At 38.0% G+C, this 13,072-nt stretch overlaps 3 protein-coding genes across 3 annotated transcripts; 2 read left to right on the plus strand and 1 right to left on the minus strand.

The window, feature by feature from the left end:
* The first annotated feature begins 1,210 nt into the window (after nucleotides 1-1,210).
* On the plus strand, nucleotides 1,211-2,069 carry LOC119770228 (importin subunit alpha-3-like). The gene is made up of 2 exons (XM_038264680.1): nucleotides 1,211-1,239; nucleotides 1,297-2,069. The coding sequence occupies exon 2, from the start codon at nucleotides 1,310-1,312 to the stop codon at nucleotides 2,051-2,053; it is 744 nt and encodes a 247-aa protein (XP_038120608.1). The 5' UTR covers nucleotides 1,211-1,239; nucleotides 1,297-1,309; the 3' UTR covers nucleotides 2,054-2,069.
* An 85-nt stretch (nucleotides 2,070-2,154) lies between these two features.
* On the minus strand, nucleotides 2,155-3,932 carry LOC6045931. Its single transcript, XM_001863173.2, has 4 exons — nucleotides 3,790-3,932; nucleotides 2,853-3,730; nucleotides 2,412-2,792; nucleotides 2,155-2,354 (listed from the first exon to the last, which is right to left on the minus strand). Exons 2-4 carry the CDS (start codon nucleotides 3,291-3,293, stop codon nucleotides 2,157-2,159), a joined length of 1,020 nt encoding a protein of 339 aa, XP_001863208.2. The 5' UTR covers nucleotides 3,294-3,730; nucleotides 3,790-3,932; the 3' UTR covers nucleotides 2,155-2,156.
* Nucleotides 3,933-3,987: 55 nt separating this feature from the next.
* LOC119769685 lies at nucleotides 3,988-5,818 on the plus strand. The gene is made up of 4 exons (XM_038263058.1): nucleotides 3,988-4,108; nucleotides 4,167-5,048; nucleotides 5,106-5,486; nucleotides 5,559-5,818. Exons 1-4 carry the CDS (start codon nucleotides 4,079-4,081, stop codon nucleotides 5,748-5,750), a joined length of 1,485 nt encoding a protein of 494 aa, XP_038118986.1. The 5' UTR covers nucleotides 3,988-4,078; the 3' UTR covers nucleotides 5,751-5,818.
* The last annotated feature ends 7,254 nt before the right edge of the window (nucleotides 5,819-13,072 follow it).

The following is a 13,072-nucleotide window of genomic DNA, read 5'->3' on the forward strand; positions in this document are numbered from 1 at the left end:
CAATATGTCAATGAGCTATTTAAGTCGGTTTTGCCCTGGTTGTAATTGATGTTGTGGGAGTTGGGCCTCAGCTAATCTTGTAAAATTGATGGGCCCATGATTGGTTGGTGTTCTGTGGGGATATGCAAGCGCATTTTTAAAACTTTTGCTCGTATTTGTGTAGGCTTAATGAATTTTCATGTTACAAGTGTTCAGCAAATATGTATTTCTATCCGTCAACTAATGTTGATTCATAGCATCTTGGTTCTGATCAGACATCTCGGAAGGATTTAAGTGAACTAAGAGAATTTGCTTAGCATAGCTTTGGTATGCGTATTTGCTACTTTGGTTTTGACCAGGACTTCCAAAATTTGCTCTATAGACCACAAATCAAAAGTAGGAACCAATCATCCTCAAAGCTAATCAATACCGACGCCGGCCACAACCAGTGGTAAGATCTCGGGCAAGGGGACAGGAATGTTAGTTCAATACCTGCGTGGTAGAGACCGCTATATTGGCTACGTCCCTGGCAAAGTGCACGTGCACCCGTACCAAAAATCATGACTTTCTGAGTTCAATATCCCACTTTTCATACGATTTTTTGAATATGGTTATATGGGTTGAACTGAAAAATTCGTGTGAAAAGTGGGATATTGAACTCAGAAAATCATGATTTTTGGTTAGGGTGTGAGTTGTCAGGAGTTAGTAGTAACCTGTAATAACACGTGCAAATTGGAATAATATTAAATAAAAAGACACTCGACTCTTGAATAACATGAAGAACTTAAAAGAACTTAAAAGGTGAAAACCTTACGCTACTGGTTTAATAGCTTGTTCATTTAGTTCTGAAACTTCTGGTTGGATTCAAATCGAGATTATTTTGTAACACAACTACTCAACCGACACGCCGCATTCCGATCAACAATCTAATTAATTAAGGATTGATTTTATAACTTCTAGCGAGAAAAAAAGGAATAACCCTGCAAAGCAACCGCGTGGCCCCACTGCCGACCGCAATCGACTCTTTTCTTCAGAGAACTAGGCAAATTTTGTCTAAAACGAACCTACCCAAACTAAGGTTAAGGTGGGAAAACTAATCATAAAAGAGTTTTCTTGAATGAGCGTGTAGCAGAACTTTAAAGACGTGTTAAACCGAAACGTATTTTTGGTCAAGCGTGCAGAAGTGACGTTTGACAGAGCAAATCTCTTACACGTTAGTTTGGAGAAGATCAAGTTGGTCGTTGTGTTGTGGCTGGAAAAGTAAGTAAAAAGCGTGAAAAGATTCTTATTTCTGCCATTATAATTCAACATTTTCAGTAATTTTGTAACAATGCACGACTCCCAAACCGACGCAACGATCCTCCTGTGGGTCCTGAACCGGCACAGCAGGTTTGTTGATGTGTCCGACAAAGACATGAGACAGCTGATCAAGAGCGGCCTAGTCCCGGCGATCGTTTCATCGCTGGCACACACCCAGGACCAGATCAAGGTGGCAGCTTTGGAGGTCATCCACAACCTTTTCCGGACGTGGGATCTTGAGTACGACGTGGGAAGTCTTGTGCTACGCTGCGGAATCCTTTCGCACTATGGAGCGCTGTTGAGCCATCCGAACGACGCTGTTCGGAGTGAGGCACTACATGTTCTAACATTCGTTTGTATCTCTGAACGCTGGCTTGTTCGGGAGATTATCACCGAGGGCATACTGGGCAGGGTTGTCGACCTGCTGCGCAATGATCCTTTGACCCACGATGAGGCTGTCTATACACTCTCCCAGATTGTTCGCAAAGCGTCTCCAGTTCAACTGCTGGAGCTGATCAAGCATGGGGCCATTACGCTACTGCTTGAGGAGCTAGATTCCGACGGACGTGTTTCTAAATATGAAATACTAATGGACATTGGCGCAATGTTGAACCATAGTGAACCTTACACCGCGGACATCACAAGCATCATTCGAGAGTGCGGCGGGCTAGCTTCCATCGTGCACTTGGCAGGTCACGGAGACGAGTGGGAAGGCGACGAAGCTAAGGAAATCATTGCGAAATTCTTTCCTTCAGCGCAAAATGAAACTGACTAAACGTAAGAATTGATTGAAACGAACAATAAAGGTTTGAGCAAACTTCAGTATTTTGTATTTATTATTTCAAATGGATTGAACCAAAAAGAACCTGCTCAAATCACTACCCAAACAGCGTCGTATCCACGGGCTCCAAATAAAAGAACTGCAAATCCGGCCGCACGCGTGCCACTTCCTGCCGGATGGTGCGATGCCAAACGGCAACGAAGATCTTCCTCAGCGTCAAAACGCGCGTTCGGAGATTCGCCAACAGCAGTTCGAATTCCGCCAGCGGCATGACCACGGGCAAGAACTGAGAGTGCTGTTTATGTTATGGTTAGTATGATTCGGGTCATCGCAATGTGTTGTGTAGCCTTACCATGTTTTCGATGCTAACCGTTGGCGCTGGCAATCGCTTGAACCACTCGCCGAGCCAGACCTGCCTGGAGATGTTTTCGAAGCTTATGTGAAAGCGCTGCAACTGCGTGAGCAAGTGAATCGCACCGAATGCTGTTTCGGTTAGTTCTACGGCCGAGTGTATCTTCAGGTGTAAATCGGCCAGTTGCGGCAATCCGTTGCAGATGCAAACGATCGCATCGTCATCGAGAAAGGCATCTTGGTCCACGGTGAGTTTGGTGAGGTTCGGAGCTCGCTGGACGAATCGGGAGTAGATCCGATCGCCGGTTAGTCCGTAGAGGAACAGATAGCGAACCGCCGGTAGCTGCGGGACATCATCTATGCGACCTCCGAAGAACAGTTTCTGGATTGGGCAAAAGATCAACGTTAGCAAGTTGCAAGTTAAAACATTTCAAATGTCTACCTTCAGAGCCGGAAGCTTGACGCGGTCATCAAATGGAACATAGTGATCAGATCGTAGAGCCAGGACTTCGAGATTCGGCAAATCGACGACTGTGCGAGCAACATCATGGCAGGGACAATCGGTAAATAGCTCCAAGTGACGAAGCCGTTGCGCGTGTTTGAAAAATTGATCGAGCGGGATTGGATGGGCGGAAACGCAACCAGTCTCCATTCGCATGGACAAATGCGTCAATTTTGGACATTTCAGGTGGTTGAAGCTCTTCTCATAGTCAAGATGAAAAATCTCCAGCCTTTCGAGGTGATCCGCGTAGTGGCTTATGATAACATCGCCTTGATAACAAATGGAAACCTTCAAGCGGACAACCTTAGGAACTTTGCGAAAGAACCAGGCGTAAAATTGCATTGGCAGTTGGTTAAAATTTACGAAATGCAAGTGTTCCATGTTTGCCAGAGGACCACCTTACGAGAGGTCAAATTCAATTCCAAGCCGGTGTCGTCTTGGACATTGTTCGCAAAAATGGTCAAGAACAGCACACGCGGACCCAAAGCGTCCACGAACCGCACAATCCGCTTCAAATCGTACTTGTAAAAGCGTAGCTCAACATCCGTAACGTGCATAAACCGTGCCAAAATCCACAAACCGGTACGGTCGCCAATATCCGTCGTCTCGCAGGAACTTTCAGGAAAATCCAGAGCCACTGCCTCGTACTGACGGGAAGATCGGCACAAAATGTCGCGCACGCCCCGGTCTCCGTCATCGTACAAGCCAATGCGCAGTCGAAGCGTCGGTACGATCAACTGGTCCCAGCGGCGACACACGCTGGACACGGCCTGGGCGTTGGCGGTTTCCCCGAGGAGCCGGAAGATGAGCAGGAGCAGCTGGAAGAAAAGCGGGCGTTTGTGAGCTGTAATATAGCCGGATTAATTCATAAAATTACCTCGTTTGGCAAATCGTTGATTGTGGCCATCGTTGCGGTTGGAAAGTCTCGAACGGAACAGATCACACGCCGGTCAAGCAAACACAGTGAACACTTTTGGCGCCAATTTGCAAGTGGCTGATTTGACAGTTTAGCATGTTCAGCACTTCGGCAGTTTTACACCGTTTTACTTAAAACAATTTAGCGTACAACTGACAGAACGATTGTTGTTTGTTTTGAACTTACACGAACCAAAGCTCGCTCGCTTGGTCGCAACTTCCGGTCCCGCAAACCGTAAATCCGCTTCAAGATGGCCACCATCAACGACCTGCCGAACGAGGTAACTATCGGCGGTTCCGTAGGTCAACCCAATTTAGAACCATTTGTTTTTTTTCCAGATCCTTCTGCACATCTTCACCTACCTCCGGTGGCGCCTGAAGCCGGTGTCCTGCGTGTGCCGCCGCTGGGACTGGTTGGTCGTTCCGCGTCTGCGACTGTTAGTACGTTCGTGTGATGACGTGGACCAGGGCGGGCACAGTTTTTTGCGCCGATCGAACCGACAGTATGAATGGTTAATGTTTTCATTCTCTGGAAAAACGGCCGAGGCACAGGCGGCTCAAGACCGGACGGCTTTGTGGGTGTTGAGACAATTTCCTCACGTTAAGGAGGTTTACTGTAGCTTTGACGATACCAATTTGATGCGAATACTGATGTTCCTGGATGGATTAGGCCCGAACGTCCAACGGTTGACTTTATTTCTTTCTATGTTTTCTCGATTCAGTGGCGAATTGGAACCATTTGAGGCACCCAGTGATACTGTTTCCACGCCAAACATGCAAAAAGTTCTCTTTGTTAACATGAATGGTCCTCGGTCTAAGCTCATCTACAATTGGTTTCAACGGAATGCACCCAATGTTGATGAATTGGAATTTCACAACTGCGACCAAGCTGAATTCATGATAACTCACTACTCAGGACAATTAAAGAGACTTAAAATTGAGCACTTTTTCTCTCAAGCAAACTACAATCACCTTAAATGTCCAAAATTGGTACATTTTACCTTTGAAATTGAGATTGGTTCAGCTAGTGGAAAACCGATTCAGCTTGATGCATTTCTCCAAAACGCTTCTCGAATCCGTCACTTTGAACTGCGAACAAGTCCTCCATGCCAAGCTGCGGTACGTGCAGCTAGCCAGCTGTCGAACCTTGAGGTGCTGACCCTGGGTTCTGGAATTGAAACAATCTCATTTGAAGAACACGACAAATTTGCAACTTTGAAGGTAGGAATTAAAATTGATTTTAAATTGTAGTTACTAACGAACTTGCCCCTAAAACAGACCTTTACCTTGAACTGCACAATGAACGATGTTCCGCAGCTTCCAGTGGCCCGGAAGTTAACCATCCTCAAACCCACGAGTGACCGGTTCTACGCTCGCCTGATCTTCCGCGCCCCAAATCTTACCCACCTCGTCGTAGAAAAGGATATCTTCATCAACAGCGAATCGATCGTATCGATCTGCACCGGACTAAGGCAGCTAACCGACTTACGCCTCAAAATCCACCCAAAGGCCCAACTTGCCCTGAAGGCGTTTAGATCAATTCATTTGCTGAAAAAATTGCAGCACTTTTACATCAGCCTCGAGGACATCACCCAGCAGAGGTGGCTCGGCTGTTGGTTCAAGAAGCTGTACGCCCCATCGGTCAGCATTGAGTGCGAGGTAAGTCTTAAAGCCAACCCTCCGAAGCAAACAAAAAAAACATCATCTTACGCCGCCGTTCTCCCCGCCTAGTACTGCTTCGCGACCCTGCCGTTGAAGGACTTCAAGCTGCTGCTGGCGAACCGGCGGACGCGCGTTCTCCGGCTGATGCGAATAAACGTCGCCGAATGGCACCGCACCGGCAGTGTCCGGCGCGAGACGGCCCAGCTGCGACCGGACTTGCAGCTGCTGTATCTGGACCCGGTGCAGCGGATGTGGTATTGATGCGCTTTCAGTGAGTAATTTAATTGTTTAGCTTTTCAAGCACTTTGACAAATTTCAATCTTACAACGTTCATAAAAGTCTGCATAATTTTTCTACAGGATTCAATCAATAATACAAAAATCGTTAATGTTAACATAAGCTGAGTAATTTTTTAACTGAATCAGCTTTGTAAATTCCTGCCCCGATACTCCAAGGGTGCTCCTCTTAAGAGAACTGGGAAAGATTTACTTTTCGACTTCCTCACCTTACTGAGACAAGGCTATAAAATCACTCGAAAATCGAAATTCTTAATTTGACCTCCTAGACCCACCTTCATGTATACGTATCGACTCAGAATCAAATTCTGAGCAAATGTCTGTGTGTGTGGTGGGATGCTTATAAAAAAAATTGCACTGGATTATCTCGGCACTGGCTAAACCAATTTGGACCGTTTTGGTCTCATTGAATCCGTTTTGGAGTCTTATAAGTCGTGGTCGAATGGTTACGCTGTCCGCTTTGTAAGCGATTCCCATCTGCTGCAACCTTCCATCGGATGAGGAAGTAAAATGTCGGTCCCGGCCTTGGTTGTTAGGCCGTTAAGTCATTCCAGGTGTAGGAGTTGTCTCCATGCCATAAGTACAAACAACACACCAAACCAAGCCTACTCCGGTGGAATCGCTGGCGGCGGTTGGACTCGCAATCCAAAGGTCGTCAGTTCAAACACTGGGGTGGAAGGTTCCTTGGAGTAGAAAGAGGTTTGGGTGCTCTCCCCTTTCAAGCCTTCGGACTCCTAGGTTCGAGCAGAAACTTGCAACAGAGACCACAAAAGACCCGGGGGTCGTTAATGTGGATGGTTTGATTTTTTGAAGTCGCTATTGAAAATTATAAAGTTTAGTTAAGGACTTCAAAAGTTATGCTAAAAAAACGATTTTAACAAAAGTCCGGAAGATTGTAAAAAGGGTGTTATACATTTTTAGAAAGGTATTCAAAAGACCTTTCCAACGAGTTCCAAAGATTGAAGATTTAACAACCCTATCAAAAGTTAAAAGCACTTCATTGTTATTTATGCACATTTTAGAGGCCGGATATCAGTTATTTTGATGAAAACGTTGTCCGGATCTATCATGCGACTTGTCGTTGGATAGGTAATTGAAAGACCCTTCCAACGAGTTCAATAGATTCCAGATCTGACAACCCTATCAAAAGTTATAAGCACTTAAGTGTTACTTAGTGCATCTCCAGCGCTGGGTGCAAACAGCGAAGCAAAGCTAATTTGCACCCGACGTCAACCCCATCGCGGTACCTGTCGCGGTAGCAAATTTGCTCTCAGTTCTTCGGGATTTCACTTTGCTACCCGGTATTCTGCCTGTTTGCTACCGCATCAAATGAAATTATGCACGGAAAATCGAATCATGCACGGATTTTTTTTAAATTTAAAAAATTTAAAAAATTTAAAAAATTTAAAAAATTTAAAAAATTTAAAAAATTTAAAAAATTTAAAAAATTGAAAAATTTAAAAAAATTAAAAAATTTAAAAAATTTAAAAAATTTAAAAAATTTAAAAAATTTAAAAAATTTAAAAAATTTAAAAAATTTAAAAAATTTAAAAAATTTAAAAAATTTAAAAAATTTAAAAAATTTAAAAAATTTAAAAATTTAAAAAATTTAAAAAATTTAAAAATTTAAAAATTTAAAAATTTAAAAATTTAAAAATTTAAAAATTTAAAAAATTTAAAAATTTAAAAAATTTAAAAATTTAAAAATTTAAAAATTTAAAAAATTGAAAAATTTAAAAATTTAAAAATTTAAAAATTTAAAAATTTAAAAATCTAAAAAATTTAAAAAATTTAAAAATTTAAAAAATTTAAAAATTTAAAAATTTAAAAATTTAAAAATTTAAAAATTTAAAAATTTAAAAATTTAAAAATTTAAAAATTTAAAAATTTAAAAATTTAAAAATTTAAAAATTTAAAAATTTAAAAATTTAAAAATTTAAAAATTTAAAAATTTAAAAATTTAAAAATTTAAAAATTTAAAAATTTAAAAATTTAAAAATTTAAAAATTTAAAAATTTAAAAATTTAAAAATTTAAAATTTAAAAATTTAAAAATTTAAAAATTTAAAAAATTTAAAAATTTAAAAATTTAAAAATTTAAAAAATTTAAAAATTTAAAAAATTAAAAATTAAAAATTTAAAAAATTTAAAAAATTTAAAAATTTAAAAATTTAAAAATTTAAAAATTTAAAAATTTAAAAATTTAAAAATTTAAAAATTTAAAAAATTAAAAATTTAAAAAATTTAAAAATTTAAAAAATTTAAAAATTTTAAAAAATTTAAAAAATTTAAAAAAATTTAAAAAAATTAAAAAATTTAAAAAATTTAAAAAATTTAAAAAAATTAAAAAATTTAAATAATTTAAAAAAATTAAAAAATTTAAAAAAATTCAAAAAATTAATAAAATTTATAAAATTAAAAAAAAATAAAAAATTTTAAAAAAATTAAAAAAATAATAAATTAAAAAATTAAAAAAAATTAAAAAAATTGAAAAATTTAAAAAAAATTAAGAAAAATTAAAGAAATTTAAAAAAATTTAAAAATTATTATTGAAGAGATTTTTTTTCGCCGAAAAAATTGAAAATATTTTTGACCGAACCCAGACATGCTAAATATGATTTTAAACGCAGGAAAATGCATTTCTAATTGTTTTCAGTTGGATGGACTTAAATTCCCTTTAAAATTTGGAAGTTTTTTGAAAAACATATTTTTTGCCGCCTGGTTTTTCGAACCGGGGGCGACATAAACTTTGAAAAATATGTGCAGCAGCCTAAAATAATTGAAAAAAAATATTATTTTTCTTAAATTAAAATTTTGTAAAAGTAAAAAAAACAAAATTTTGGATTTTTTTATTTTTAAATTTTTAAATTTTTGAATTTTTGAATTTTTGAATTTTTAAATTTTTGAATTTATGAATTTTTAAATTTTTAAATCCTTCGGGACTGGCAACACCAGCCAGCAACAGTCAACTGTTCGGAGCTCCTCAAACTTTTCGATTTTTTCGCCGTAATTAACAGTGTTTACCCGCGAGTTTGCTGCTCCAGCATGCCAAGGGCCGGCCGTGGCCGTGGCAGTTCGAGTGCGGCCTCGAAAAACCCGCGAAGTTCATCTACCGGCAGAGTGCAGAAAGGTAAACATACCAACGCCGCATCGACCGCCATCGCGCACGGGAGCGTGCCCGGTGACGTCACCGATCCTTCTTTTTTACACGTATCATACCGTCCACGTGAGTCCCCAGTACGGACGAGACAATCGACCCGGTCATCCGGAAGTACTTCCGACCAGCAGCAGCAGCAGTCCACCAGCACTACGACAACAACCACTTCCAACGTTCCCACCAGCAACGAATTTGAGATGCTGAGTGGAGAAGAAAACAACACCGCCAGTGACAGTGCTGGCGACGACGATGACGATGATGAACTTGCGCGCAAGCAAGGAAAGCAGAAAAAGTGTAACTCTCCGAAGGAACGACGACCACCTCCAATTTTTGTTTTGGATACGTTGGCGGACGATGCTGACGAGTTGCTTGAGGGACTCCAATATTGTCTCAAAATTAGCAAAACTTCTGTGCAAGTCATTACACACAAGAAGCTGCATTTCGACTTGGTGGTGAGTTGAAGTTGCGAAACTTCAAATTCTTCACATTTGATCCTGCAGAGAAGGTCCCAGTGAAGATCGTCCTTCAGGGATATCCGGACCGCCCGATCTCCGACCTGGAAGAACACCTGACGGGCGTCAAGGTTAAGCCTCGAGAGATAAAGGTGCTCTCAAAATCGTCTACGGTGACAGGTACGTACACATTGTACCTCCTGTACTTCGATCGTGGGTCGGTCAAAATCCAGGACCTACGGCAGATCAAAGCACTGGACGGCTTCTTCGTGACGTGGCGATTCTACACGAAGAATCCGACCGACGCAGCGCAATGCCACCGCTGCCAAAAATTCGGACACGGTTCAAGAAACTGTAATCTTCCGCCCCGGTGCGTTAAGTGCGGTGAGACCCACTTCACCGAAAGGTGCAATCTTCCGCGGAAAGACCAGCTGGGGGAAAACGCCCAGCAGCACAAAGCGCGCGTCAAGTGCGCGAACTGTGGTGGAAACCACACGGCGAATTTCCGTGGCTGTGCCGCGCAGAAAAAGTACCTCGAGGAGCAGGACAAGAAGAAGAAAGCGCCAGCGTCCCGCCAACCTCCAAAGACTTCGAGCACGAACGCTGCAGCAGCTGGCGGCGGAGCGGTTCCATCGACCAACCCAGCGTTCCCTCCCGGTTGGGGAGGTTCGTACGCTAGAGTAGCCGCTTCTGGGAGCGGTACTTCACCGGGACAAGCAGACGTTACCGGAGATGATCTCTTCACGTTTCCCGAGTTTTTCGCTCTTGCTGGAGAGATGCTCACGCGCTTTCGTGCCTGCCGGAACAAGGCAGAACAATTCCAAGCTCTGAGTGAGCTTATGATGAAGTATATCTACAACGGATAAGCTGCCTTGTGCAGCGAAGTTTTCGACGTCAAAAGACAAAACAAACTGTGATCTAGTTTTAAGCTTTTCTATCTCTATCCTTTTCCTTAGCAAATTTAGAAGGTTTTTTAAAATAATTTTTCCTTCTGTTGGCAAATCCATTGTTAGAATATCCAATTACATCAAAATGAACTATAGTACAAATCATAGTTGAAAGGTACTCCAAAACTCTATTAGGTTATAAGAATTACGAAATTGTGAATTGATTATTTACTAATAAAAACTAATTGAATAAATTTTTAAATTTCTAAATTTTTAAATTTTTGAATTTTTAAATTTTTAAATTTTTAAATTTTTAAATTTTTAAATTTTCAAATTTTTAAATTTTTAAGCTTTTAAATTTTTAAATTTTTAAATTTTTAAATTTTTACATTTTTAAATTTTTGAATTTTTGAATTTTTAATTTTTTTAAATTTTGAAATATTTGAATTTTTGAATTTTTAACTTTTTGAATTTTTGAATTTTTGATTTTTTTTGAATTTTTGAGCAGACATAGAAAATCTCCGAAACACGCATTTAAAACTTTGCCCCCGGCTTGCCGGTACTTGTCGGGTATCAGAAAATGAGTACCCGACAGGTACCGACACATATTTTTTCTTCTACAGATGAACTTGAGATCAAATTTGATACCTGCTTTGTTACGCGCGGTGGGAGACTCGGGGGCAAACTCGAGAGCAAATTAGGTGGGAATCAAATCGGGTAGCAAATGGTTTAACTTTCGACATTTTCGAAAAATGAAATTCTTTGAAATTTTCAATAGGATTACAAAGTTTAATGAACTTTTAGCATTTCTAGGCATGAATCAACACATAATTATTGATTTTGAAGGTAAATGAGAGCAAAAAATGATAAAAACCCATATTTGCCCCCCGCGGTGGGCTTGTTTCGGTGGCAAATTTGCTACCCTAGCGGTGGGGATGCAGGAATTTTTTCAAGGTGGCAAATTTGATCTCGGTAATCATGAGCCGGGTGCAAATTTGATTTGCACCCCAGCGCTGGAGATGCCCTTATGAACTTTTTAGAGACCGGATCTCAGATATTTTGATAAAATCGTTGTCCGGATCTGTCATGCAACCTGTCATTGGAAACAAAAGACCTTTTCAACGAGTTCAAAAGATTGTAGATCTGACAACCCTGTCAAAAGTTATAAGCACATAAAAAAACGAAGTTGACTTTATAGCTGTCGGCCACCATTGCTAGTACCAACCACTAGTGTCTTCCTTTTTATCTACAAGGACTTCGCCGCCCTGGGCTCCTAAGTGTAAACACACAAAGAATTTTAGAGCGCCCGCCGCGGGATTCGAACCGGCGACCTCTGGATTGTGAGTCCAGTGCGCGGTCCGATTGATCCACACGGGCGGGATAAGCACATAAGTGCCCGGAATTATGTAGATCTGACTACCCATTCTGATGGTATGAATAATGAGTCAAGTTAATAGAACACTGAAAGGTCCGCTTTTTTTGTTGCTATTTTGGATAGCATTACCCTCTAAATGCGAGGAAGGCACCAACCACTTAAGGGTGGATAAGTAACGAAATAAAAAAAGTGATCAGAAATGGGTTTTAAAGCGTTTTTGAAGTTAGAAAGGAACGACAAACTCCAAAGTAAACAAACTAAAAAACAAATGTTCAAAAAATGAAATTCGTGTTCAAAAATAAAAACATTAGTTCACAAATTTGGGAAATCTAAAATTTAGAAAGTAAAAGTAGAAATATGTAGATACCTACAAGTAAAAATATCAAAACTTTAAAAAATCTGAATTTTTAAAATTAAAAATACGAATATTGATACTAAGAAGTCTGAAATTCAACAATGTTACAAAATAAAAATCAAAGAATTTATACGTATTTCCAAAAACTTTCAAATATAAAAATGAATAATTTAATTTAAAAAAAAAAGAAATTAATTTAAAATTATTAAATTCTAAAATCACAAATTCAGAAATCAAAAAAAAATATTTAAGGTTTTCAAAATTTAAGAATTTCATAGTTTCAGAACTTAAGAATTTAATAATTAAAGAATTTCAGAGTTTCAGAGTTTCAGAATTTAAGAATTTAAGAATTTCATAGTTTCAGAATTTAAGAATTTAATAATTAAAGAATTTCAGAGTTTCAGAGTTTCAGAATTTAAGAATTTAAGAATTTAAGAATTTAAGAATTTAAGAATTTAAGAATTTAAGAATTTAAGAATTTAAGAATTTAAGAATTTTAGAATTTTAGAATTTTAGAATTTTAGAATTTTAGAATTTAAGAATTTAAGAATTTAAGAATTTAATAATTAAAGAATTTCAGAGTTTCAGAGTTTCAGAATTTAAGAATTTAAGAATTTAAGAATTTAAGAATTTAAGAATTTAAGAATTTAAGAATTTAAGAATTTAAGAATTTAAGAATTTAAGAATTTAAGAATTTAAGAATTTAAGAATTTAAGAATTTAAGAATTTAAGAATTTAAGAATTTAAGAATTTAAGAATTTCAGAATTTCAGAATTTCAGAATTTCAGAATTTCAGAATTTAAAAATTTAAAAATTAAAGAATTTTAGAATTTAAAAATTTAAGAATTTAAGAATTTATGAATTTAAGAATTTAATAATTTAAGAATTTAAGAATTTAAGAATTTAAGAATTTAAGAATTTAAGAATTTAAGAATTTGAGAATTTGAGAATTTAAGAATTTAAGAATTTAAAAATTTAAGAATTTTAGATTTTAAGACTTTAATAAAAATGGAATTTTAGAATTTTAGACTGTTAGAATTTTAGAATTTGAGAATGTTAGAA

Source organism: Culex quinquefasciatus, chromosome 3 (assembly GCF_015732765.1).
Source record: "Culex quinquefasciatus strain JHB chromosome 3, VPISU_Cqui_1.0_pri_paternal, whole genome shotgun sequence".
In the NCBI taxonomy this organism is placed as follows: domain Eukaryota; kingdom Metazoa; phylum Arthropoda; class Insecta; order Diptera; family Culicidae; genus Culex; species Culex quinquefasciatus.

Bases quoted from the DNA above. Each gene is read 5' to 3' on its own strand.
- LOC6045931 (XM_001863173.2), bottom strand. From the start codon at position 3,293: ATGGAACACTTGCATTTCGTAAATTTTAACCAACTGCCAATGCAATTT. The intron at 2,793-2,852 runs GTAGACATTTGA...TGCCCAATCCAG, and splicing joins TCAAGCTTCCGGCTCTGAAG to AAACTGTTCTTCGGAGGTCG. The intron at 2,355-2,411 runs GTAAGGCTACAC...TAACATAAACAG, and splicing joins CGGTTAGCATCGAAAACATG to CACTCTCAGTTCTTGCCCGT.
- LOC119770228 (XM_038264680.1), top strand. From the start codon at position 1,310: ATGCACGACTCCCAAACCGACGCAACGATCCTCCTGTGGGTCCTGAAC.
- LOC119769685 (XM_038263058.1), top strand. From the start codon at position 4,079: ATGGCCACCATCAACGACCTGCCGAACGAG. The intron at 5,049-5,105 runs GTAGGAATTAAA...CCCCTAAAACAG, and splicing joins ACAAATTTGCAACTTTGAAG to ACCTTTACCTTGAACTGCAC. The intron at 5,487-5,558 runs GTAAGTCTTAAA...CTCCCCGCCTAG, and splicing joins CGGTCAGCATTGAGTGCGAG to TACTGCTTCGCGACCCTGCC.